The 27,856-nt window shown below is 46.8% G+C and overlaps 1 protein-coding gene across 1 annotated transcript in view; it reads left to right on the top strand.

The window, feature by feature from the left end:
- LOC137340746 (extracellular serine/threonine protein kinase FAM20C-like) overlaps positions 1 to 27,503 on the top strand; it is a 67,183-nt gene extending 39,680 nt beyond the window's left edge. The window contains exons 4-10 of the mRNA XM_068003486.1: positions 13,996 to 14,088; positions 14,731 to 14,846; positions 15,960 to 16,140; positions 17,736 to 17,845; positions 18,644 to 18,725; positions 23,516 to 23,575; positions 26,646 to 27,503. Of these exons, the coding sequence (XP_067859587.1) occupies positions 13,996 to 14,088; positions 14,731 to 14,846; positions 15,960 to 16,140; positions 17,736 to 17,845; positions 18,644 to 18,725; positions 23,516 to 23,575; positions 26,646 to 26,898 (895 nt within the window). The 3' untranslated portion in view covers positions 26,899 to 27,503. The remainder of the gene's footprint in view (positions 1 to 13,995; positions 14,089 to 14,730; positions 14,847 to 15,959; positions 16,141 to 17,735; positions 17,846 to 18,643; positions 18,726 to 23,515; positions 23,576 to 26,645) is intronic.
- Positions 27,504 to 27,856: the final 353 nt, after the last annotated feature.

Here is a 27,856-nt window from a genome sequence, read left to right as displayed (position 1 = left end):
GCCTCAAGATATTTTGACCCCCTTTTCTCCAGCTGCTAACCAAGGTGGGGTGACGAGGAGAATTTTTTTTTTACGCGGTGAGTTGTTATGATCTGGAATGCGCTGCCTGAAAGGAAGCAGATTCAGGAGTGACTTTCAGAGGGGGATCGGATAAATAGTTGAAAAGGAAACGTCTGCAGGGCTATGGGGAGGGGATCTAATTGGACAGCTCTTTAAAAGAGCTGGCACAGGCACGATAGGCCGAATGGCCTGCTTTTGTGCTGTAAGATTCCATGTTTGGTGTCTCCAGTTGAGAGATTAGTGTCCATTTGGTGTACGATTGTTTACTGCATCCTATTGTAGCAAAGGCCTTAATGATGTTATCAGAGCTAGGGGAGATCTTAACTTTTACGATGGTGTTAAGCGGGTGGTATTGAGTGAGCAGCCTGTTTTATATTGACTTCGACGGAAATAAAAACCAGGAGCACTGTAAAATGGGCTTCCGATTCGCTGTCGCCCGTCGTGATCGACCCCAGTAGTATTTGTAGTTTGATGATCAGGAGCCAGGCCTCAGACAGGTCTGGGCAATTTTTTTTTTAACCTGCGTCTAATGTCTGCGGTCGGCTTCCTTGAATTCAAATGTAATTTAACCACCTTTCGCAGAAAAATGCAGAAGAACATAAGAAGTAGGAGCAGGAGTAGGCCATACGGCCCCTCGAGCCTGCTCCGCCATTCAATCAGATCTTGGCTGATCTCCAACCTCAACTCCACTTTCCTGCCCAATCCCCATCAAAACAAAGTTAATACATTAAAAAAATACTGTGGAGTGTGACTTCACTAAAATGTTATCTCTTTGGTGGATTAAACACCAGTTTAATTAAGCTGCAGCAATTGATAAATGATGCCTTCCAATTGTCTAGTGCAACATAATAGGCATTTATTCCGAGCGATTCAATTAAATTATGCAAAATGCCTGGCATTGTGATGGTTTTTTTTTTAAAGTCAAATGGCCTGTTTATAAGCAGTGATGTGCTGTTAGGAGGAGAGCAACTCCCAGCACACAAACCCTGGCCTGGTAAACAGCAATCAGAGGGAGGGTTCGAACTACATCTCTCCGCTCCCAGGCTTCTGATTCCGAGACGGAAGCTCAGTTGATTCGGCGCGAGGCAATGCAGCCGCTACGACATCTCTTTGCAGGAGTCGGGCTGCGTTTGTTCCCGGGTCCATCGATAGCTTGCTTCCGACCTTCAGCCGGTTAGACCCGGTAGGGACACTGCTCGGAGGCTTAGTGGGCTGGCCACTGGGTGTATTTTTCCGATTTTCTGCCCCAACCTCTCCCGATGATTCCCGGACTTCAAGGGTTAAGTTACGAGGAGAGATTACACAAATTGGGGTTGTATTCTCTAGAGTTTAGAAGGTTAAGGGGCGATCTGATCGAAGTTTATAAGATATTAAGGGGAACGGATAGAGTGCATAGAGAGAAACTATTTCCGCTGGTTGGGGATTCTAGGAGTAGGGGGCACAGTCTAAAAATTAGAGTCAGACCTTTCAGGAGTGAGATTAGAAAACATTTCTACACACAAAGGATGGTAGAAGTTTGGAACTGTCTTCCGCAAACGGCAATTGATACTAGCTCAATTGCTAAATTTAAATGTGAGATAGATATCTTTTTGGCAACCAAAGGTATTAAGGGATATGGGCCAAAGGCAGGTATATGGAGTTAGATCACAGATCAGCCATGATCTTATCAATTGGCGGAGCAGGCACGAGGGGCTGAATGGCCTACTCCTGTTCCTATGATGGCTCCTGGACTCCTCGCCTAAAGTGGCCGCTATTCACCCATGAGCTTGGACCGTGAGCCTTGGCCAGCTATTCAACCATGAGGGGGCCATCGCAAACCAGCCCTTGCGTTGGCATCAATGCGCATCGATTCTCCAGCAGGGGTGTCACTGATGATCAGGAGCAGGAAGCCAGGCTGATGGTTTTCTCTCCGCTTCTGAGGCCAACTATGATGTCTAGCCCTAGAACCATCAAACAAAAGAAAGAACTTGCATTTTTATGACACCTTTCACAACCTTCCAAAGCACTTTACAGCCGATGAAGTACTTTTTGATGTTCAGTCACCGTTGTAGTGTAGGAAACACGGCAGCCAATTTGCGCACAGCAAGATCCCACAAACAGCAATGTGATAATGGCCAGACCATCTGTTTTTGTGATGTTGGTCGAGGGATAAATATTGGCCAGGACTCCCCTGCTCGTCTTCGAAATAGTGGCCGTGGGATCTTTTACGTCCACCGGCGCCTCTATTTAACGCCTCATCCAAAGGACGGCACCTCCGACAGTGCAGCGCTCCCTCAGTACTGCACTGGAGCATCAGCCTGGATTACGTGCTCAAATCTCTGGAGTGGGACGTAAACCCACAAGCTTCTGACTCAGAGGTGAGAGTGCTACCCACTGAGCCATGGCTGACTGTCCAGTTGTGAGCTTTCATATTATTTCTGATTGCAGGTTTGCTGGGCCCCAACGATGCCCAGTAGCCTGAGAGGAAGGATTAACATTCGGGTAAAGATCTGTGGGGCTTGAAGTTCGGTTCAGGAAGTTAAGGCCACATAATTCCAGTTTCTAACCACCTGAACGTCATTTGAGGGTAATCCATGCAATTTGAGAGTAATCCCGAGTTTGGTTGTAGCTGCTCGGTTTAGACCATAAGAGATAGGAGCAGGAGTTGGCCATTCGGCCCCTCGAGCCTGCTCCGCCATTTAATGAGATCATGGCTGATCTGATTTTTACCTCAACTCCACTTTCCTGCCTTTTCCCCATATCCTTTGACTCCCTTGCTGATCAAAAATTTGTCTAACTCAGCCTTGAATGTATTCAATGACTCAGCCTCCACAGCTTTTTGGGGTAAAGAATTCCAAAGATTCATGACCCTCTGGGAGAAGAAATTCCTCCTCATTTCCATCTTAAACGGGCGACCCCTTATTCTGAGAGAGGTTCACATCACAGGCCTCACATTCAAAGGGGCCAGAATATAAATCCTGATCAGCATTCCCATTGTTCTCCTTAGGGTAGAGAAGGTTAAGGGGAGATTTAATAGAGGCGTCCAAAATTTTGAGGGGCTTATAAATTACCTCGAGGTGAACTTTGAGTCTTAATTAAATCTGAGTTTTACACTAAGACCAGTACAATGAAGAGTTTTGATAGAGTAAATAAGAACAGACTGTTTCCACTGGCAGGAGGGTCGGTAACCAAAAGATACATGGGGTAAAATTGGATAAGGGTCCGTTCTGGGCGATGGTAGCACGATGCGCTAACACCCCGCGCCCGACAGACCCTGCGCAGGCAAGACGCAATGAATGCAATTCACACTTTCCACCACCAGAGGGAGCTCAATCTCTTAAAGGGAGGATGTTTCTTCGGAATCTCTTAAAGGTAGCTGGTACCTGTTGTTTGCTGAAAATAACAGTCTAGTGTCTGCAAGGAGTCTGAACAGAGATCAGACATCACACACGTAAAACACAGATGCAGATCCCATCCCGATGTTTACACATTGATGAGTTATGTTAAAACATTGAATAAAGGTTGCGCACTATTAAATCCCACATCCTCCAATCGGCACGCCAGACCTCACCAATCTGCCGATCTGAGTTTGTACCAGGCCTGCGAGAGTGCATGCACCAAGGTTCTCTGCTGATGCACGAGAGACCTTGGTGCAAGAGGTGGACAGAAGGAGGGACATCCTATATCCGCAGTGGGGGGGGGGCAAGAGGCCCTCCAGACATATACTCAAAAGGCAGTGGGAGGCAGCGGGGGACGAAGTCAATGCCAGGCGCACAGCATCATGAACATGGATGCAGTGCAGGAAGAAGTTCAATGCTTTGACATGAGTGGTCAAGGTGAGTGAGGTCAACTGTCAAGTGGTGTCTCCGACCAACTGCTCCACACACTACACCCCCATCACCCACACACCAATAAACTCTTTCCATCAGTACTCAACTCTTCCAACCAGATGCTTCCTCTCACCTTTACACATTGCCACTGTATCAAGCCGCCCACCCACAACTCACAGGCCACACACACTGGCAGCTATTCAACCATGACAGGCACATCACCCAGGCACACATACCGCTTTCTTGCAGGAGAAGGTGGCGCATATCAAGAGGCAGCAAGTGGCCGTGGCATTTAACCCGTCGAGCCTGTTCCACCATTCAATGAGATCATGGTGGACCTGTGACCTAACTCCATATACCCGTCTTAGCCCCATATCCCTTAATACCCTTGGTTCACAGAAATCTATCAATCTCAGATTTAACATTCACAAGTGAACCAGCATCAACTGCCATCTGCAGAAGAGCGTTCCAAATGTCTCCCATCCTTTGCGTGTAGAAGCATTTCCTAACTTCTCTCCTGCATGTCCTGGCTCTAAATGTTAGACTATGTCCCCGCGTCCTAGTATTCAAGTCTAGGAGACCTCCAAAAACAGTTACAAATGTCTCGGCAGCCAGAAGCAATAATCCAGCCACTAACCTGTAAATCCTGCATGGCCCTTTAAATAGCGCTGGTGTGGGGTCCTCCAGGCACTCTAAGACATGTTCAGATGGTCGAGGTTAAGACTGTGCGTTGAGTTGAGCGTTAAGTCCCAAAATGGTGTCTATCACTTTAAATTAGCATTGCACACTGATTGAAGTCATTTTCTCCCAACTTTACATGATTCCAGCGTTCGTTATCTGCGCCTGCGCTAACTCCGATACCAAGATGGCGTCCGGCGCACGTCACGCTGGAAACGTGCATCAAAGACGCCATCTTGAATGTTGGAGAGGCGGAGTAGCACCAAAACAACGGGCGCTACACGGCCCAATTTAGCACACCTAGATTTAAGATAATTGGCAAAAGAACCAGAGGGGAGATGAGGAGAATTTTTTTTTAGGCAGCGAGTTGTTATGATCTGGAATGCACTGCCTGAAAGGGCGGTGGGAGCAGGTTCAATAGTAACTTTCAAAAGGGAATTGGATACATACTTGAAGGGGAAAAAATTTGCAGGGTTATGGGGACAGGGGAGGGAGAGTGGGACTAATTGGATAGCTCTTTCAAAGAGTCGGCCCAGGCAGGATGGGTCGAATGGCCTCCTTCTGTGCTGTATCATTTTATAGGGAAAGAATATTGGAATTGGACAAGGGAGAGAGAAAAATCCAGAATAATGAGCTGACTCTGACTTCCAATTATTTTTTGCCTAAACCTAGACTATATATTGGTAGCCAGGCATTTCAGGCTGGTCGACCAGTTAGTGATTTTATTTGCAGAGTAGCTGGTTTGACCCGTGACCAAGTGACACTGGATAACTAATCTCAGGACAACAGAACCACCTCCTTTCTTGTTTGCAGTATGTCTCAATTCAGTCACGGAGAGGACGCACAAAATTAATAATGTAACTGTGTGAGTCCATCAAAAGTCACACAGTGCACCCATATCCTTGGGCTCTTGGATAAGAGACAAGAATCTTATCTCCTGTTTGACTAGCGGGAGATCACAAGCCAGGCCATGAGCAGGAGGGTGTCTCTTGAATGTAAATTCCGTCAATCATTAGCTTTTTTTTTAAGCTGGCACTCAGCTTTTGGACGCGTGCGTCAGCTGGTCAGCACAAGAAAAATCAGCCCGTTTCACCGGGATTGGAGGTTGTCAGTTTCGGTTGATCAGGTCAGTTGGGGAAAGGGACTAAAGGCTGTTTGAACCAATCAGGTTAGTTGGACGGTGACTGTTAGGACTTGATTGGTTGTATGTCAGAAATGAATTAATATTATTTTCGCCCACTGTGGGTTACACATGAATTTGAGGCAGAAAAGGTTTAAGATGAGCTGATGGTTTCTGAGCATCACAGTTACAGATATGTTTATTTAGCATGTAACCCCAAACAAGTTATATATAACAAATAAGCTGCTAAAATGCAGCTTTTAACATCTTTTCATTTTCATCAAAATAACTTTCTGGTGCAAATCAATTGTTGTCCTTTGAGAAGATTTATTTTCTTTTAAGACAACTACAACTTGCATTTATATAGCGTCGTTAATGTAGTAAAACATCCCAAGACGCTTCACTGGATCTTCCAGAATTCACTAGATTCTGGAAAGGTCCCAGCGGATTGGAAAACCGCAAACGTAACACCCCTATTCAAGAAGGGAGTGAGACAGAAAGCAGGTAACTATAGACCAGTTAGCCTAACATTTGTCATTGGGAAAATGCTAGAATCCATTATTAAGGACGTAGTAGCAGGACATTTGGAGACTCATAATACAATCAAGGAGAGTCAACATGGTTTTATGAAAGGGAAATTGTGTCTGACAAATTTATTAGAGTTCTCTGAGGAAGTAACGGGCAGGGTGGATAAAGGGGAACCAATGGATGCAGTATATTTGGATTTCCAAAAGGCATTCGATAAGGTGCCACATAAAAGATTACTGCACAAGATAAGAGCTCATGGTGTTGGGGATAATATACTGGCATGGACAGAGGATTGGCTAACTAACAGAAAACAAAGAGTCAGGATAAAAGGGTCATTTTCAAAATGGCAATCTGTAACTAATGGGGTGCCGCAGGGCTCAGTGCTGGGGCCTCAACTATTTACAATATATTTCAATGACTTGGATGAAGGAACAGAGTGTCTTGTGGCCAAATTTGCTGATGATACAAAGATAGGTGGAAAAGCAAGTTGTGATGAGGACACAAAGTGTCTGCAAAGGGATATCGACAGGTTAAGCGAATGGGCAAAAATTTGGCAGATGGAATATAATGTGGGAAAATGTGAAGTCATCCACTTTGGGAGGAAAAATAAAAAAGCAAAATATTATTTGAATGGAGAAATACTACAAAATGCTGCGGTACAGAGGGATCTGGGTGTCCTCGTACATGAAACACAAAAAGTCAACATACAGGTGCAGCAGGTAATCCGGAAGGCAAATGGAATATTGGCCTTTATTTCTAGGGGGATGGAGGATAAAAGCAGGGAAGTCATGCTACAACTGTACAGGGTGCTGGTGAGACCACACCTGGAGTACTGCGTACAGTTCTGGTGCCCTTATTTAAGGAAGGACATAATTGCATTGGAGGCAGTTCAGAGAAGGTTCACTCGGTTGATTCCGGGTATGGAAGGGTTGTCTTATGAGGAAAGATTGAACAGGTTGGGTCTATACTCATTGGAGTTTAGAAGAATGAGAGGAGACCTTATTGAAACATACAAGATTCTGAGGGGACTCGATAGGGTAGATGCTGAGAGGGTGTTACCCCTCATGGGGGAATCTAAAACTAGGGGGCTTAGTCTCAGAATAAGGGGTCGCTTATTTAAGACGGAAATGAGGAGGAATTTCTTCTCCCAGAGGGTCATGAATCTTTGGAATTCTTTACCCCAAAAAGCTGTGGAGGCTGAGTCATTGAATACGTTCAAGGCTGAGTTAGACAAATTTTTGATCAGCAAGGGAGTGAAAGGATGTGGGGAAAAGGCGGGAAAGTGGAGTTGAGGTAAAAATCAGATCAGCCACGATCTCATTAAATGGCGGAGCAGGCTCGAGGGGCCGAATGGCCAAATCCTGCTCCTATCCCTAATGGTCTTATGGAGTGTTATCAAACAAAAATTGACACCGGGGTAAAGAAGGAGACATTAGGACAGGTGACCAAAAGCTGGGTCAAAGAAGTAGGTTTTAAGGAGCGTCTTAAAGGAGGAAAGAGGTGGAGAGGAGATGATTAGGGAGGGAATTCCAGAGCTTAGGGCCTAGGCAGTTGAAGGAATGCCCACCAATGGTGGGGCGAAGGAAGTTGGGGATGTGCAAGAGGCCAGAATTGGAGGAGCACAGAGATCTCGGAGGGTTGTAGGGCTGGAGGAGGTTACAGAGATAGGGAGGGGGCGAGGCCATGGAGGGATTTGAATGCGAGGATGAGAATTTTAAATTCAAGGTGTTGGTGGACTGGGAACCAATGTAGGTCAGTTGCAGCTAAGACGAGCAGGATGTTCCCTGGGTGAATGGCTTCAGCTGGCTCTATTTGAACACTCCTGTCACTGTAGCTGCAGAATTTACCAGGGTCAGAAATAAAATGGTGACTGGAGTAATTCCCATATTTAAGATACAGGATGTGAACCATTGGTCCATTTAGGCTATCCAGGCCGACACTCCCAGTGCAGTACTGAGCGAGCACTGTCCATCAAAGGCTTTGAGCTGTCCCTGTAACGCACTGGTTAATGAGCTCGCATTAAATTCCTTTAAGTGTTACTTTAATTCAGTCACCGACCTGTCTGAAATAAATGAGATAACGACAGCATTAAAATACCACACAAAGGAATTTCACATGATAGTGTTACCCGGAGGAAATGAAAGCCCCAGGACAAGAGGTTCCAATGGTGTAGAAGAATTGGAAGAGCTGCGTTTATAAAGCAGCTTACCCCCCTTCTCTCAGAAACATCTCAAGGCATTTTACATACAGTCAGCGGTGGCTCAGTGAGTCGCACTCTCGCCTCGGAGTCAAAATATCTGTGGGTTCCAGTCCCACTCCAGAGACTTGAGCACGGAGTCTAGGCCGACACTCCCGGTGCCAGTACTGAGGGAGTGCTGCACTGTCAGAGGTGCCGTCTTTCAGATGAGACACTAAATTGAGGCCCCTCGAAGAAGAGCAAGGGGAGTTTTTCCCGGGGTCCTGGTCAATATTTATCCCTCAACCAACACCGTGAACTTGTGGGGGCTCGAACCCTCTGACTCAGAGGTGATAGACTTGAGCCATGTTTGTGCAGCAGAACATTTAAAATGATGAGCACAGTCAGACATGTTGGATATTCAGTGCGAAAAACAAAGCCGGTACTTTGTGATCTGACTAGTTTGGAAATAATTTTGGTTGAACATTGTAACCACAAGTATGACACGAACCTGTCCCTCCCCCACAGCTGCCTGGTGGAAAATAGTTCAACTTCAATTATTCAGACGAGTCATTCTGTTTGAAATGAGAGTCTGCCACAAACAGCAAACCAACTATTTAATCCCCAGGCTTATCCTTCCACTTTCATTATGTTTTATTCCAATGTTCTCCTGGCTGGCCTCCCACCTCCCACCCTCCATAAACTTGAGCTCATCCAAAACTCTTGCTGCCTGTATCCTAACTCGCACCGAGTCCCATTCACCCACCACCCCCTGTGCTCGCTGACCTACATTGGCTCCCGGTCTAGGAACACCTCCATTTTAAAATTCTCATCCTTGTTTTCAAATCCCTCGAAGGCCTCGCCCCCCTCCCTATCTCTGTAACCTCCTCCAGCCCTACAAACCTCTGAGATCTTTGCTCTGCTCCAATTCTGGCCTCTTGCGCATCCCCGATTTTCATCGCTCCAACATCAGCGGCCGTGCCTTCAGATCCCTAGGCCCAAAGCTCTGGAATTCCCTCCCTAAACCTCTCCGCCTCTCTCTCCTCCTTTAAGACGCTCATTAAAACCTATCCCTGTGACCAATCTTTTGGTCACCTGTCCTAATACCTCCTTATGAGGCTCGGTGTCAAATTTTGTTTGATAACGCTCCTGTGAAGCACCTTGGGACGTTTTACTATGTTATATAAATGCAAGTTGTTCTTTGTTGTTTTTCAAACCACTAATTTACTTTTTTAATATACATAAAAGTTAAGTTTTATTAGGAGAACGGATCATTTTTTGTATTTGACGTGCCCTTACACGAGGGAATTGCTCAAAACCAATGAAATATTGAGAGTAAATATGAAAAACTGCAACAAGCCCATAATCTAGGCCGACAGTCCAGTGCAGTACTGAGGGAGAGCTGCACTGTCGGAGATGCCGTCTTTCAGATGACACCTTAAACCGAGGCCCCGTCTCAGGTGGACGTAAAAGATCGCACGGCACTATTCGAAGGGCAGCGGAGTTCTCCCCGGCGTCCTGGCCAAAATTTAAGCCTCAACCAATATCCCTTTGCCGATGCTGGAGGAAAGATTCGAGAGGTCGGGAGGGGGGAGGCCACGGAGGGATTTGAACCCGAGGATGAGAATTTTAAATTCAAGGCGTGGGTAGACTGGGAGCCAATGTAGGTCAGTTGCAGCTGAGACGAGCAGGATGTTCCCTGGGTGGTTGGGTTCAGTGCGGTCGTAATAAAAGTACAACCCACTCTTGGCCAGATCTGAGATGATTCATCAATGCCACCCGATTTTATTAGATGCACTCGGCGAAACCCAAAGATGGGGTTTGGTCACCTCCGACAGCGAGAGCACAGGACCCTTTACAGTACAGGGCTGCCTCCGATAGGGCCCGACTCCAATCCTCTCATTATAAAAGAATCACACTGTTAAACCTGCTCCATTGGAGCGTGTGTGTGCTGTGACTCAACAGCACCGCCTGGTGGGAGGTTGCAGATTTAATTCTTCACTCACCCTCTTGAAGTCATGATCGGTGATGGACTGGGGTTGACAATTGTAAACAATTTTACAACACCAAGTTATAGTCCAGCAATTTTATTTTAAATTCACAAGCTTTCGGAGGCTTCCTCCTTCCTCAGACTTCCTCTTGAAGTCAGACTGCAGTTGGGAAACCCAGACTGATTGCAGTGACCCCCCCCTATTCCATCTTGGTTGTGATCAGCTCGGTCAGCACAGGCCTTGCTGGGCTCAGTACCACACTGCACAGCACTTCTACAGACAGATCCTAAATTGTAGCTTTTAAAGTCGCAGGTCACCAGCCTCCAACTCCAATTTTTAAAAAAAGAAAGACTTGCATTTATAGAGCACCTTTCACTAACCCAGGATGACCCAAAGCGCTTTACAGCCAATGAAGTACTTTTGAAGTGTAGTCACTGTTGTAATGTAGGAAACGTGGCAGCTAATTTGCGCACAGCAAGGTCCCACAAACGGCAATGAGATAAATGACCAGATCATCTGTTTTTTAATGTTGATGGTCGAGGCTTAAATATTGGCCAGGACGCCGGGGAGAACTCCGCTGCCCTTCGAATAGTACCGTGGGATCTTTTGCGTCCACCTGAGACGGGGCCTCGGTTTAAGGTGTCATCTGAAAGACGGCATCTCCGACAATGCAGCTCTCCCTCAGTACTGCACTGGACTGTCAGGCTAGATTATGTTCTTGTTGCAGTTTTTCATGTTTACTCTCGATATTTCCTTGGTTTTGAGCATCCAAGTCGCTCCTGTAAATGGACCCTATGTCCCTTATGATTTGGAGTGCATTTGTTTCTGCCCAGTGATATTCTCCACACCCATCAGATCATGAAAATAAATGAAGATGCAACTTGACACAGTAACCCTCAGGCAGGAGGATGGGATATTCTGATCTCCCTAAATACACATTTCTCTCCATTTTGATAGCTGGTTTACATAGTAACATTAGGAATTCAGGAGGCTATTCAGCCCCTCAAGCCTGTTCTGCCATTCAATTAAATCATGGCTGATCTGTACCTCAACTCCATTTACCCACCTTTGCTGCATATCCCTTGATACCCTTACCCAACAAAAACTATCGATTGCAGTCTTGAAAGCTCCAATTGTCCCCCTGCATCCACAGCCACTTGGGGGGGAGGGGGGGGAGAGTTCCAGATTTCCACTCCCCTTTGTGTGAAAAAGTGCTTCCTGATTTCACTCCTGAATGTCCGGGCTCTAATTTTAAGATTATGTCCCATTGTTCTTGATTCCTTCACCAGAAGAAATAGTTTCTCTGCATCTACCCTATCGAATCCCTTTAACATTTTAAACACCTCGATCTTCTATATTTTAAGGGAATACAAGCCAAGTTTATGCAACCTGTCCTCGTAATTTAACCCTCTATGTTCCGGCATTATGACATTTGTCAAATTCCCAGACCCAGACAGTCCGTTCCAAAACTCCTGAGTTAAGGAGAGGCGAACAACAGCAACAGGCCCATGACAGCAGGAAGAACTCTCACAACGAGCAGTTACCTCAAGAGACCAGAGGCAGGCCCCTCCGAGCAAGTCCTAAATTGGTAGCGACTGTCTCACACGTTGGGAAATGGAACTCTCAGCACAGGATGAGAAGTCGGTGAATGAGAACAGGCCTGTCTCTGTAACCTCCTCCAGCCCTGCAACCTTCCAAGATCTCTGCGTTCCTCCAACACTGTGGCCTATTGTGCATCCCACACTTCCAAAGGCCCACCACTGGCGGCCGTGCCTTCAGCCACCTAGGTCCTAAACTCTGGAATTCCCTCCCTAATCCTCTCTACCTCGCTCCCCTCCCTTTAAGATTCTGCTTAAAACCTACCTCTTTGAACAAGCTGTCCTAATATTTCCTTATGTGGCTCGGTGTCAAATTTAGTTTGATAATCGCCCCTGTGAAGCGCCTTGGGATGTTTTACTACGTTAAAGGCGCGATATAAATACAAGTTATTGTTACTGAGGCAGAGACACGTAGGCCCTAATTATAGAGAGGGGAGAAAATTCTTCTTCGTGCTGAGAAAATTAGATCTATTATCAGTGAATATCGTTCTGAATATTCATATTCATGCCATCAGTATGTAAACCTGTCAAGCGTCCCACCTGGATAGTAATGGTGGGACCAAATGTCAAATTCACAACAGGAGCTGCCAGTCATGTTAAATCGTCACAGGCTGAAGTAATTACACCTGTAATTCTGGGTCGACTCCCATCTTAATTTAATGAATGCGACGGGAGAAATGTCGGAGAGGAAATCATAGCTTTCGGTCAGATTAATTAAATTAATACTTCTTGCAGAGTCAAATATATAATTTCTTAACTTAACAAAACACAGGAGAGAGTCCCTGCCTGATTTCGGCAGGCAGTGACTGAGAATCCCTCCAGACACGGTGCGGAGTGAAGCTTCCCATTTACAGTTTTATTTTCAGGAGAGTTTAACTTTCTTGCCCCGTGCTAAGCCCCGTTATCAGGACGGGCGACTGCCTGTGTGAGTGAGGGGTTTCAGAGGCAATACCTAGGAGTTTGGCCAACTGCAGATATACAGGCCTCCCATCCTTGCCGGCATCCCATAAACAGGCCCGGCTTCCTTATCCCCGTGGTTTTTGTAGACCCCAAAAATGTGCCCGTGGGATAGTGGAGCCAATTTTCGTTCTGTGAAGGACCGAGGCCCACTGTGAAGGACACCCAGCAAAGGTTAGGAAGAGCAGGAGGGAAAAAAAAAATAAAAGAGCTTGCATTTATATAGCGCCTTTCACTGCCCCAGGATGTCCCAAAGCCTTTTACAGTCAAATAAATACTTCTGAAATGTAGTCACTGTTGTAATGTAGGGAAACGTGGCAGCCAATTTGCGCACAGCAAGATCCCACAAACAGCATTGAGGCAATGACCACATCTTCTGTTTTAACGATGCTGGTTGAGGGATAAGTATTGGCAGAGGGAGCACTGCACTGTCGGAGGTGCCGTCTTTCAGATGAGACGTTAAACCGAGGCCCCCGTCTGCCCCTCTCAGGTGGATGTAAAAGATCCCATGGCCACTATTCGAAGAAGAGCAGGGGAGATCTCCCCGGTGTCCTGGGCCAATATTTATCCCTCAACCAACATCACTAAAAAAAAAACAGATTATCTGGTGATTATCACATTGCGGGATCTTGCTGTGTACAAATTGGCTGCCGTGTTTCCTACATTACAACACTTCCAAAAAATACACTTCATTGGCTGTAAAGTGCTTTGGGACGTCCTGAGGTTGTGAAAGGCGCTATATAAATGCAAGTTCATTCATTATTTTTCCCTCCCTGCTCTTCCTAACCTTTGCTGGGTGTCCTGCGCAGTAGGCCTCGGTCCTTCACCGAGACGTCTCAAAAATAATCAATCATTAAAACCAATTTTTAAAAAATAGAGTTCAGCACCAACGGGTAACAGGAGATGAAAGCTAAATTCCCACTGGGAATATGGAGTCTTCCGAGAAACATGCAGCCCTTAAGACTGTGGCGAGTGTGTTTTTCAGGGGGTTCAGCACACTCTGAGGGCTTGGTTGACTGTTTAGGAGACACTGGTTGGCCAGTGGGTGACATTACTTAAACCCTGGTGTCTTTTCCAGACAATCCAGAGATCAGGAGACCCCTCCGGATTTCTTTTACTTCTCGGACTACGAGCGACACAACTCCGAGATTGCCGCCTTTCATTTGGACAGGTAAGGTCGCCACGGAAAGGCCCTGGTTTTAAAAAAAAAAGGATATTTTAGGTTGTTCTCTTGCTCTCAAAGAATCTTACAGCACAGAAGGGGGCCGTTCGGCCCATCGTGCCTGTGCCAGCTCTTTAAAAGAGCTGTCCAACTTAGTCCCACACCTCAGCTTTTTCCCCATAACCCTGCAAATTTATCCTCTTCAGGTACATGTCCAATTGCCTCTTGAAAGTTCCCATGGAATCTGTTTCCACCACCTTTTCAGGGACTGCGTTCCAGATCTTAACAACCCTCTGTGTGAAAAAAATTCTCCTCATTTCCCCTCTGGTTCTTTTGCCAATTATTTTATATTTATGACCTCTGGTTACTCGCCAGACAGTTTCTCCCTAATTGGTCTCTCAAAACCCCCTCGGAGCTTTGAATACCCTTAACCTTCTCTGCTCTAAGGAGAACAATCCCAGCTTGTCCAATCACTCCACATAACTGAAGTCCCTCATCCCTGGTATCATCCTGGTAAACCTCCTCTGCACCCTCTCCAAGGCCTTGACATCCTTCCCAAAGAGTGGTGCCCAGAATTAGACACAGTACTCCAGCTGGGGCCGAACCAGTGATTTGTCATGTGGTGTAAGGTCCTCTCTTTCTCCTTTGAAGAATTCTGGACTTTCGACGAGTGCCCCCCGTTGCCGGCAGACTGGTCAACATGACGAGAGAAATCAGAGACGTGACGCGTGACAAAAAACTCTGGAGGACGTTCTTCATCTCACCAGGTACAGAGTTTTGGTTTAACAGGGTCTGCGCTCCCACTTCCTCCGACGCTGCTCCTTCCAACAGCGAAGCCCCTCCCTCTTGTGGGAGGGGCCGATCAATGGACCGCCCATGGGAAGTGGGGTGGGGGGGCGGTGGGGAGTGACCAACCAGAACACGGGAAACATGCAAAGTGACGTCTGGTCTGGGAACTCTCAACGGGATCAGCTCCATTAAACTTGTAGAGAATTAAGATCGATGAGATGTAATTCACTGTCCCATGTGGCGTCAAGGGAAGGTCATGGTGGAAACAGCAACTACTTGCATTTATATAGCGCCTTTAACGTAGTAAAACGTCCCAAGGCGCTTCACAGGAATGTTATCAAACAAAATTTGACACCAAGCCACATGAGATACTCGGACAGATGACCAAAAGCTTGGTCAAAGAGGTAGGTTTTAAGGAGCGTCTTAAAGGAGGAGAGAGAGGTGGAGAGGTTTGGGGAGGGAATTCCAGAGCTCAGGGCCCAGGCAGCTGAAGGCACGGCCGCCAATGGTGGAGCGATGAAAATTGGGGATGCGCGAGAGGCCAGAGAATTGTAGTTCTGCATTGTGGGCCTCCCTCTTTCAGACGTGGCTTGCCCACTGGGAGCGCAGAACTACCCCTTCAGTTAGGGCATAGGGTGGGCTGGTGTGGGAAATGGAAGATGCCACTCTGGTCAGTAGGAGGGATGTTCGCCTGGGGCACATCGTGGGGCCAAAGTAAAGGGTCCAAAGGCACTGCTACATGGCAGGCAGTCATGCCCACTGAAAGTTAGATCCCCTTTTTCTAAACATTTGCTGCCATTCAGGATTAGCAAAGGAGTTTAAGTCCTTTCCTCAAACAGTACTGGTGGCCACCACAGGACAGTACTGCCGACTCCAGCTCTTGCTTCAAGATATTGCCAAAAGGCGGCATCTGCTTGATAGTCACGTTATGGCCGTTCTGCGCTCGACTTAGCAATTTCCCCAGAGACTGCGCCCAATTAATTTCAGCCACAGCGCCCCTAGCTCGCCTGCGATGCCCTCTAACCAGGCAACTTGTTGATGCTTATTGTGTTTGTACATCTCTCTCTCTCTCTCTCCCCCTCCTCGATCAGCCAACAACGTGTGCTTTTACGGAGAGTGCTCCTACTACTGTTCCACCGAGCATGCCCTGTGTGGGAAACCCGACCAGATAGAAGGCTCGCTGGCTGCTTTCCTGCCAGACCTGGCGCTGGCAAAAAGAAAAACCTGGAGAAATCCATGGCGACGCTCGTACCATAAACGCAAGAGAGCAGAGTAAGTTCAAGTAAGGGGGGTTTCTTAAAGAGGCCCGTTAAAGACCACAGTAAGCTCGAGTAAGAGTGGTTCATTAAAGGGGCAGTGGCCCTTTAAAAACCACAGTAAGCTCGAGTAAGAATGGTTCGTTAAAGGGACAGTGGCTCTTTAAAGACCACAGTAAGCTCAAGAAAGAGCGGTTCGTTAAAGGGACAGCGCCTCTTTAAAGATCACAGTAAGCTCGAGTAAGAGCGGTTTGTTAAAGGGACAGCGCCTCTTTAAAGATCACAGTAAGCTCGAGTAAGAGCGGTTTGTTAAAGGGACAGCGCCTCTTTAAAGATCACAGTAAGCTCGAGTAAGAGCGGTTTGTTAAAGGGACAGTGCCTCTTTAAAGAGCACAGTAAGCTCGAGTAAGAGCGGTTCGTTAAAGGGACAGTGCCTCTTTAAAGATCACAGTAAGCTCGAGTAAGAGCGGTTTGTTAAAGGGACAGCGCCTCTTTAAAGAGCACAGTAAGCTCGAGTAAGAGTGGTTCGTTAAAGGGACAGCGCCTCTTTAAAGAGCACAGTAAGTTGGAGTAAGAACGGCTTGTTAGAGAGATGATATCTCTTTAAAAATTGGATTGACAGACCTTCTCGCCTAAGTCAGCCTATCCAGAGTCACAATAATGTAAGGAATATGGTATTAATGCTGCTACTTGTCGCTTTTCGATTGTCGATCTTAATTAAATGTGGTTCCCTTTAAGGAAACGACTGTTGTCCAAATTGGCAGTGCAGCGTGAGGGACAGGTGGCCATTTCCCCTTGAAACTCCACATACCGTCCCTCACATGGAACCTTATCGAGTGCTTTGTAAAACCCACATCCTTTACCCCGTTGTTATTGCTTCAAAGGACCTCTGCAGGTTTGATCAAGCATAACCTGTCCTTTAGAAATCCATGCTGCTCGACCTCAATTAACTCAGATTTCTCCTAGTGCATAAGTAATTTCATCTTGTAGATCGATGGGGAGGGGGGGCAAAACCACACGGTCAAACTGACATGACCTTTTGGGGTTCTCAAAAACGACACATGCTTTCTCTTTCTGAAGCAACTTTTCCTTCTGGAACTATCTGTTAGCAACAATAACTTGCATTTAGATAGCGCCTTTAACGTAGTAAAACATCCCAAGGCGCTTCACAGGAGTGATTGTCAAACAAAATTTGACACCGAGCCACATAAGGAGATATTAGGACAGGTGACCAAAAGCTTGGCCAAAGGGATAGGTTTTAAGGAGCGTCTTAAAAGATGAGAGAGAGGGGTAGTCCAATTAACTGTTGAATTCTCTGATTATGAGCCTGATAGAGATACAATCCACAAAATATGGAACTTAAAGGTGAATGAAACCTAGAAGCTTCAGTAATGGCTGTTGTGATGCAGAACGCTGTACCTATTTAAATAGATCCTGCGATCGGCTCGCTGGAAAGCTGCTATTAAGTGCTGGGATAAATGGAGTCATTATAACCAGGCGATTGCCTCAGTTCAGGAAGGTTAGCGGAGAAATGACAAGGCGGTGAGATCTCACTCGCTGTGCGGTGACAGCACACCGTTATAAAAAGGGTTTCTGTTTTCCTTTGAACAGGTGGGAGGTTGATCCTGACTATTGTGAGGAGGTCAAACAGACTGCCCCTTACAACACTGGCTCCCGCCTCCTAGATCTCATCGACATGACGATCTTTGACTTTCTTATGGGTACGTCATTCCACTTTTCTTCTGAAAATGAAGACTTTTGTGCCGTGTTGGTAAATGCGTTGCCCTGTGTGGTACTGGGCAGGAAGATCCCACCGTTTGATTCTCCGTCTGTGCTGTGTCAGCCGATCTTATCTAGCGGGGGGAGGTGAGGTAGTGTCGCCAACCCTCCAGGATTGTCCTGGAGTCTCCAGGAATTGAAGATGAATCTCCAGGGCACTGCTACCAGCAAGACCTGGGAGAAAAGTCGTAGGGACATTAAATGAAATTGTGTGGGGTTTTTTTTCCATTGTCTTTGAACATTTCTGTTTATTAATGATAATAATATTGGAGATGGGGAAAAAGGCTCTTTGACTGATGGTCGAGAATCATCCAGTTGGGTAATGAAGAGTCTGTTCGCATTCCGATTGGCCGTGGGACGGCGGGGCATCACGATGATGGACGTGTCGGGCGACCAATGGCGGGAATGTGGGGGCGGGGCAGTTGGAGGCAGGAGGCCATGTGATGAAACCTCCAGAAACTCGTCCAACCGGACTTGGCAACCTTAGGTGATGGGAAAGGGACTACAATTGGCCTCAGTTATCCTTCGGGGACGGATAGATCAGGCTTGACACCAATTCACTGTCTAGGCTCGACTCTGAGGAATGGCCACTTAAATGACGGGCACCAAGGCCTGTAACCAAGCACGAGGCAAGAGAGTATGAGCAGTGGGACTTGGCCAGGCCTGGTCTCCATGGGGTTATGCATGTCACATAACATCAGCCTTCAGTCTGACTGTTCTCCTGCTTCTTCCTCTTGCAGGAAATATGGATCGGCACCATTATGAAACTTTTGAAAAGTTTGGAAATGATTCATTTATTATTCACCTGGATAATGGACGAGGGTAAGGGCTGACAAAATATACTGGCTTCAAATTCAATGTGTATCAATAGGTGTGAGTGTGAATCTGAGAGTGAGTGTGAGAGCGTGAGTGTGTGTGAGTGTGTGAGCGTTTGCACAGTTCTGGTCTCCATATTATAAAAAAGGATATAAAGGCACTGGAGAAGGTGCAAAAAAGATTTACAAGGATGACACCAGAACCGAGAGGTTTTAACTATCAGGAAAGGGGCTCCTTTCTCGAGAAAAGAGAAGACTGAGGGGTGACCTGATATAGGTCTTTGAAATTAGGTAGAGGTTTGAAAGGGTAGATGTAGAGAAAATGTTCCCACTTGTGGGGGAGACCAGAACTAGGGGTCATAAATATAAGATATTCACTAATAAATCCAATAGGGAATTCAGGAGAAACTTCTTTACCCAGAGAGTGGTGAGAATGTGGAACTCGCTACCACAAGGAGTAGTTGAGGCGAATATCATAGATGTCTTTGAGGGGAAGTTAGATAAGTACACGAGGGAGAAAGGAATAGAAGGATATGGTGATAGGGTGACCATGAGGAGCATAAACACCGGAATAGAGTTGTCGGGCCGAATGGCCTGTTTCTGTGCTGTAAATTCGATGTAATTCTATGAGAGTGTGTATTAATCAATGATCAATTTTAAATTGTCATTGAGAGTGAGGAGAGAGGTTAGGAGAAATTTCTTTATGCATAATATGAAATGCTTTGCCACAGGGAAATGGTTGAGGCAGCGACTATTGCACCTTTTATGGGAAAATTGGTTAAATATTGGAAGCAGAGGAAAATACAGGGAGAGAGGGGACAGTGGGATTAGTTTTAGCAAAGAGCTGAGACACACAATGGGCCAAATGGCCTCCTTCTGTGCTGTAAACTTCTATTGTTCTAATCCTCACGTTAAGAAATTTACAGGATTCTTCTTTTTAAAATTATTTTTAACATTTCTATGGTGAAGGAAGGCAAGGTCTGAGGGCCATGTGACCGCTGTGGAGAATCGGAACCCTGACCCACTTTAAGGCCACCGACAGCAGCAAGGTCTCCCGGCATAAGCATGGACAAGCCTGTCGCAATATCCAGACCTGAATCTCTCCCCTGCTGCAGGGAAAGTTAATCCCGAAGCCAGGAGTGTTCTCTGCCCTAAGGCCAGGGGAGGCACCGCCCCGACCAATCCCCCAAGTTGGCGCAAAATTAGGCCCGAGATCCAGAGGGAAGGGGCCGGACCTCGACCCTTGAAGGAAAAGTCCGTGCGTCACTTAATCCATCACTTGTAGAACACTGCGGAACGGGGGCAGCCCACAGCCTGAGACGCCAGCGCTGCACAACACTGGTTTAAAAATAGCTGCCGTGGCAGATTTAGTCACTGAGCAGTTCAGCGGGTGATGTAAAGCATGCTGCTGTTTCCTGATCTAACAACGTCCAAAACACATTCCCCGAGAAACATTGCCTGGTGCTAAGAACCCGGTCCTTCATCTATGCCTGAATCAATGACAATCGCGAGAGCCTCCAAATCTAATCGACACGAGAGGTGCACGGCAGCGCAGCTGAACAAAGGCCGCTTGGCCTAATGGAGGATGTTGGGAAAACAGCTCGTCGCTTCAGAACTCGCTGCCTGATGCCGGCATGACGATCAGCAGGTTGTCAATCCTGCCGCAGCGACAGACTTACCCTGCTCAAGAGCACACCGAACCCGTAATTTTATAAATAAGAGGCATAGAGTAAAAAGGAAGTTACGGTAAACACTGGTTAGGACCCAGCTTTAGTATTGTGTCCAATTCTGGGCACCGCACTTTAGGAAGGATGACAAGGCCTTGGAGAGGGCGCAGAGGAGATTTACATAGAATTATACCAGGGATGAGGGACTTCAGTTATGTGGAGAGACTGGAGAAGCTGGGGTTGTTCTCCTTAGAGCAGAGATGGTTAAGGGTAGATTTAATAGAGGGGTTCAAAATTATGAGGGGTTTTGATAAGAGTAGATAGGGAGAAACTATTTCCATTGGCAGGAGACTCGATAACCTGAGGACACAGATTTAAGATAATAAAAAGCAAGGGGGGAGATGAGAATGTTTTTTTAATGCAGCGAATTGTTATGATCTGGAATGCACTGCCTGAAAGAGTGTTGGAAGCAGATTCAACAGTAAATTTTAAAAGGGAATTGGATAAATACTTAAAAAGGAAACATTTGCAGGGCTATGGGGAAAGAGCTGGGGGAGTGGGACTAATTGGATAGCTCTTTCAAAGAGCTGGCACAGGCATGATGGGCCGAATGGCCTCCTTCTGTGCTGTAAGATCCTGAACGGTCTAGCTGTAATTTTAAGGACATGCCCCCTTGTTCTGGACTCCCCCCACCCCCACCAGAGGAAATAGTTTCTCTCTATCTACCCTATCAAATCCTTTAATCATCTTAAACACCTCGATTAGATCACCCCTTAATCTTCGATACTCGAGGGAATCCAAGCCTGGTCTATTTTAGATGATTCTCGTGATACTCCTTCAGCAGAGAGCCAATATGTTTGAAATGTTGAAAGGATTCGATAGGGTAGATACGGAGAAACTATTTCCTCTGGTGGGGGAATGAGGAACGAGTCGACATTATCTTAAAATTAGAGCCAGGGCATTTAGGAGACACTTTTTCCACACAAAAGTGTAGTAGACATCTGGAACTCTGTCCCCCAAAAGGCTGTGGATGCTCGGGGACAATTGGAGCTTTCAAGACTGAGATCGATAGGATTGCGTTAGGTAAAGGGTATCAAGGGACACGGAGTTAAAATCGGCCATGATCTGATGGAATGGCGGAACAGTTTCAAGGACTGGGAACAGCCTCCTCCTGTTCTTAATGATCTTAAAATACCTTTCACCAGTTCTGCTTAGGAGAAGTGGATAGGTTTCATGCTCTATTCACTATTTCAGTTTTATAAATGATCTGCTTCATGGCATTGGTGAGAGACAGAGGGGGAGAGAGAGTACATCAGTACTCACTCTGTGTACTGTCATTAACCTGGTCTCAGAACTGAATGGACAGTGCTTTCAAATCACACTGTGCCAAGCTGCTGGACTTGTTTTAGTCTCTGACTGAGTACTGAATGATTGTTACCACATTTAGCTTACCTGATTGAAGCCTTCAAGATTATATGAAGGGGGTGACAAAGCAGATTGAAAGCAAACTGTTTATTGTCACAAAGGCTTCAAATTCAAGGGTCAGAAGCTAAAAATTAGGCATTCAGCTGGAACTTTTTCACCCAAAGGGTAATAGATTTGTGGAGTAGGTTACCAAGGAAAGCCAGTAGAACGGGTTCAAGAGATATAAAAGAGATACTTCAGCTGCATTTCTGAAGAGAGAGAGAGAAGGAATTGAGGGATATGGGGATAAATTCAGCCTGGGCTCCCAGTGCAGCACATGGAGCAATGGGAGAGTGCACATTGGTTAAGTGTCTTTTAACAGTCGGAACTTTGTGTTAGCGCTGTGTTTTGTGTGAACCATGGGGAGCGTTAGCGCTGTGTTGTCTGTACTCTGGGGAGTGTTAGTGCTGTGCATTGTCTGTACTCTGGGGAGTGTTAGTGCTGTGCATTGTCTGTACTCTGGGGAGTGTTAGTGCTGTGCATTGTCTGTACTGTAGGGAGTGTTAGTGCTGTGCATTGTCTGTACTGTAGGGAGTGTTAGTGCTGTGCATTGTCTGTACTCTGGGGAGTGTTAGTGCTGTGCATTGTCTGTTCTCCAGGGAGTGTTAGTGCTGTGCATTGTCTGTACTGTAGGGAGTGTTAGTGCTGTGCATTGTCTGTACTCCGGGGAGTGTTAGTGCTGTGCATTGTCTGTTCTCCAGGGAGTGTTAGTGCTGTGCATTGTCTGTACTGTAGGGAGTGTTAGTGCTGTGCATTGTCTGTACTCCGGGGAGTGTTAGTGCTGTGCATTGTCTGTACTCCGGGGAGTGTTAGTGCTGTGCATTGTCTGTACTCCGGGGAGTGTTAGTGCTGTGCATTGTCTGTACTGTAGGGAGTGTTAGTGCTGTGCATTGTCTGTACTCTGGGGAGTGTTAGTGCTGTGCATTGTCTGTACTCCGGGGAGTGTTAGTGCTGTGCATTGTCTGTACTCCGGGGAGTGTTAGTGCTGTGCATTGTCTGTACTCCGGGGAGTGTTAGTGCTGTGCATTGTCTGTACTCCGGGGAGTGTTAGTGCTGTGCATTGTCTGTACTGTAGGGAGTGTTAGTGCTGTGCATTGTCTGTACTCTGGGGAGTGTTAGTGCTGTGCATTGTCTGTACTCCGGGGAGTGTTAGTGCTGTGCATTGTCTGTACTCCGGGGAGTGTTAGTGCTGTGCATTGTCTGTACTCCGGGGAGTGTTAGTGCTGTGCATTGTCTGTACTCCGGGGAGTGTTCGTGCTGTGCATTGTCTGTACTCTGGGGGGTTTTAACATTGTGCATTTCACACAGAAGTACCATTACAGCCTCTAAAGGCTCTCTCTGATTGAAAGAGGAAGTTATAGATTGCTTGTAACACATTTCACATGAACAGCACGAACTCTATAGTCTATGGGGACAATAGAATTTCCTCAAGGTCTCGCACAGTGCCTGTGAGGTTACAGTACAATACGTAGATTGAAAATGTTTAAGTGCCACAACCTGTTTTTATTCAAATCAGTCTCAACGGCAGCACCTGTGAGAATGGAATTCTGCCACAAAAATACATTGTGCCAAGCTCTGTGTACAAATTGTGTTCTCCTGGATTTCAGGAGGAACGCTTGGAAAGGGGAAAACACTTTCTAACGTCTTCTTGATGCCCTCCCCGCAGGTTTGGGAAACATTCGCACGACGAACTCTCCATACTGGTGCCACTGAGTCAGTGCTGTAGGTAAGTGCAGAGAGCGAGAGAGTTGCTCACCAGGCCTTGCCGTGTCCTCTCTACACAATCCATAGTTGTCGCTTCGAATGCAGAATCTTGAATTTCCCTCGAATTAGGAAATCACTGCTTGTGCTACAAGCTGCTTTGGATAATACAATCCTGGACTGATGGGTCACTGGAACTTTGAACTAGATTCAGGTGAAGAGGGCCCTTCAGTCTTACTTGATCTCATCTGTCCCCAACATTGACCCCACAATCTTCCAATTACTGCAACTAGCTGGTCGTTAGATGTGTTGGGGTTACAGGGAGGTCACGGCGGTGCACGGAGGTCACGGCGGTGCACGGAGGTCATGATCCACAGGGTCGTGTCTGTAGTCGATTTTCAGGGACGCTCTTCTGTTCCTTGAATGCTCTTTGGAGGAGGCAGCTGACACATGTCCTGCTGTTCAGCTCCCCTGGGATCCTGGGCATCATTTCAAGGATGACTTGGCCTCGGTAACAGAAGGTGGCCCAATCACAGGAGTGAGAAACGCACGTGCTCAGAGAGGTTGAAATGAAACGGAACGATCTACTTGCAGCAAAATTATTGAACCTTTCATTCTCCCCTCCAGAATAGCTGGTGTATTTTGTATAAATGAGGTTAGTCACGCCTCATTACCATTTTGAAATCTTACTCTTATTGTACTGGTTGGGTCTTTGTAACACTGGAGTGCGCATCCAACAACCTTACTGGGGATTAGTTTTATCTTCATTTGATAGACTTGTAAGTTGTACTTAACCATGCAGACTGGTCTGTGCTGCTCTCAGCTACAGGCACAGAGGGGACAGCTATTCGTCTCAGTATTACAGGCTTAGGGTGAGGGCAGAAATTACTCAGGTCTCCATTTGCTGGTCATTATCCAGTGACCGCTGCTGAAAGGTGATTGAGGGTATTATCTGACTCTTCCCTCCCCTACCCCCTCACCCCATGGTCAAATAGGCTGACATTCAGTGTCCAGGCTGACGCATTGCGAGTGGCAGTTTTGGGCAGGGGGCTATCAGTGGCCATGGATCCATCCCCCCTCCCTCCCCCCTTCGTCCCCCCACCCCAGTACGAAGCTTTGGGAGAGAAGGGGAGAAATGAGAATTAGGAAATAAAACTGAAGATCTCGTTCGAGTGCTGAATTCTGAGGTGCAGGGACTGCAGTATGTGGCGTATGCTGATCATCTAACAGTCACAGTCCAGGATATTGTTTAATGTGGTCAGACAAGCGATCGGTTTGTTGATCGACTCCAAGGCTTAGCAATTACACAGTGTTAGAAATAAGTCTCTTTCTCTCAGATTGTAAGAATTCCAAACAATTGGCAAAACTGCATGTGATTAATTCCATGTCACTAAGATTATCCGCCTGGCATTAAAGAAAGAAAGACTTGCATTTATACAGCGCCTTTCATGACCTCAGGACGTCCCAAAGCGCTTTACAGCCAATGAAGTACCTTTGAAGTGTAGTCACTGTTGTAATGTGGGAAACGTGGCAGCCAATTTGCGCACAGCAAGATCCCACAAACAGCAATGTGGTAATGACCAGATCATCTATTTTAGTGATGTTGTTGAGGGATAAATGTTGACCAGGATACCAGGGAGAACTCTCCTGCTCTTCTTCGAATAGTCTCATGGGATCTTTTACATCCACCTGAGAGGACAGACGGGGCCTCAGTTTAATGTCCCATCCGAATGACGGCACCTCCGACAGTGCAGCGCTCCCTCAGTACTGCTCTGGGAGTGTCGGCCTGGCTTGTGTGTTCAAGTCTCTGGAGTGGGACTCGAACCCACGACCTTCGGACTCAGGGGCGAGAGTGACACCCACAGAGCCACGGCCGACACCGTGACAAATTAAATTACAGTATAATGTTTCAATCTCTCCATCAGGTTTCCGCCCCTGGCCACAGCACTGAAACAGCCCTGATCAAAGTCACCAATGACATGCTATGTGACTGTGACCGTGGTAAACTATCCCTCCCCATCCTTCTCCACCTGTCCGCAGCCTTTGACACGGTTGGCCACACCATCCTCCTCCAACGCCTCTCCTCCGTCGTCCAGCTGGGTGGGCCTGTGCTCGCCTGGTTCCATTCTTATCTATACAACCGTAGCCAGAGAATCACCTGCGATGGCTTCTCTTCCCGCTCCTGCACCGTTGCCTCTGGAGCCTCCCCCCCCAAGGATCTATCCTTGGCCCCCTCCTATTTGTCATCCACATGCTGCCCCTCGGCGACATCATCCGAAAACACAGCGTCAGATTCCACATGTACGCTGGCCACACCCAGCTCCACCTCACCACCACCTCCCTCGACCCCTCCACTTGTCACACTGCTCGTCTGACATCCAGTATTGGATCAGCTGCAATTTCCTCCAGTTAAGACCAGAGCCAATGTCTTCAGTCCCCGCCACAAACTCCGTTCCCTCACCACCAATTCCATCCCCCTACCTGGCCATTCTCTCAGGCTGAACCAGACCGTTCAACAACAACAACTTGCATTTATACAGCGCCTTTAATGTAGTAAAACGTCCCAAGGCGCTTCACAGGAGCGATTTTCAAACAAAAATTGACACTGAGCCACATAAGGAGATATTAGGACAGGTGTCAAAGAGGTCATTTTTAAGAGTGTCTTTACAGAGGAGAGAGAGACGGAGAGGTTTAGGGAGGGAATTCCAGAGCTTAGGGCCTAGGCAGCTGAAGGCACGGCCGCCAATGGTGGGGGGAAGGAAACCGGGGATGCGCAAGAGGCCAGAATTGGAGGAGAGCAGAGATCTCGGAGGGTTGTCGGGCTGGAGGAGGTTACAGAGATTAGGGAGGGCTGAGGCCATGGAGGGATTTGAAAACAAGGATGAGAATTTTAAAATCGAGGCGTTCCCGGACTGGGAGCCGATGTAGGTCAGCGAGCGCAGGGGGCGATGGGTGAACGGGACTTGGTGCGAGTTAGGATACGGGCAGCAGAGTTCTGGAGGAACTCAAATTTATGGAGGCAACGTTTGTCGATACTTTTAATCGTCAAATCCCCGCAACTAACACCGTTTCCTCCCGTTGTCTCCACCCTTCAGAATAAAGCAATCGACATACCTCCGACTACAGCTTCTGGCAAAGGAAGAGTACAAGCTGAGTGAGGTAATGGCAGAATCCCTACTGCAGGACAAACTCTCGCCCATCCTGATAGAGTCGCACTTGAAGGCCATGGACAGGAGGTTACGAATCATTTTAAAGTCCGTCAGCGACTGCGTGGAGAAAGAAGGGCACAGTAACGTGTTGGAAAACGACGTAGACTACAGTATCAATTCAATCGCCACCAATAGGTAGTAGAGAGACAGTGACTTTTTTTTTACTCGTCCAAGTGAGAAATGGAAAGTCTTGCAGAGACTGGCTATTTATGTTACTTTTTGAATTCAGTGAATTCAGAACAGAGATGTAATTGTTCCCAAATATGTAAAGTTTAGACTCCATCCCAGATTATTATAATTAAAGTTTCTAAGTTAAAGCATTTATTGTTTTTTTTTTCTTTCTCCCGATGGTATCCAGTACTGAGATGTGAATATTGAACAGGTAGGAGAGTGCAATCGCCAAACAGAAGAAAAGAAATTTCAAAAAGTATATATATAAATAAGATATATATAAAAAGGAAATGTGCTGAAACTGAAATACTTGAATGTTGGTTAAATTGATTTAAGGGAACTGAGCGTTGCTCTTATTATTAACTGCAGCGGCAAAGCTGTATCGTCGATCAACCTCTGACCCTCCCCGACAGCTGGTGGGTTTATTTCCAGCTTTGCTTTTCTAGATCTTTGTGTACAGGTACGGACGGGCGAGCTGCTTCCCCTGCAGCTCCAGGCTTTGCATTTGCATTGTTTTTTTTTTGTGGTAATTGTTTGCGACATGGTGAAAGTGCAATAAAGATATGGCAACAACTTGTCCGGTCTGAGTCTCAAATCAGTTCATGCGGGGCGGGGCGGGGGGGCGATTTTCTAAGCAAAATCAGATTCGGCCCAACGAGAGGATGTTCCCCAATTTCCTCTCCCTTCTCGTGCTGGAGTCGAGTTCCACAGTTGCCAGCTGCCCTCTAACTCTTCACCCAAGAGGCCATTCTAAGCCAAGACAGAGGGTATTGGCAGGTTAGAATCATACAGCACAGGAGGAGGCCATTTGGCCCACCGTGTGTGTGCCGACTCTTTGAAAGAGGCTATCCAATTAGTCGCACTCCTCCCTGCAGATTGTAGCAAAGGAAGAATTATGGTGGTGGGGGGGGCGCATTTTATACAGT

This window comes from Heptranchias perlo, chromosome 22 (assembly GCF_035084215.1).
Source record: "Heptranchias perlo isolate sHepPer1 chromosome 22, sHepPer1.hap1, whole genome shotgun sequence".
NCBI classification, from domain to species: domain Eukaryota; kingdom Metazoa; phylum Chordata; class Chondrichthyes; order Hexanchiformes; family Hexanchidae; genus Heptranchias; species Heptranchias perlo.
This window is presented reverse-complemented; position numbering and strand designations above follow the sequence as displayed.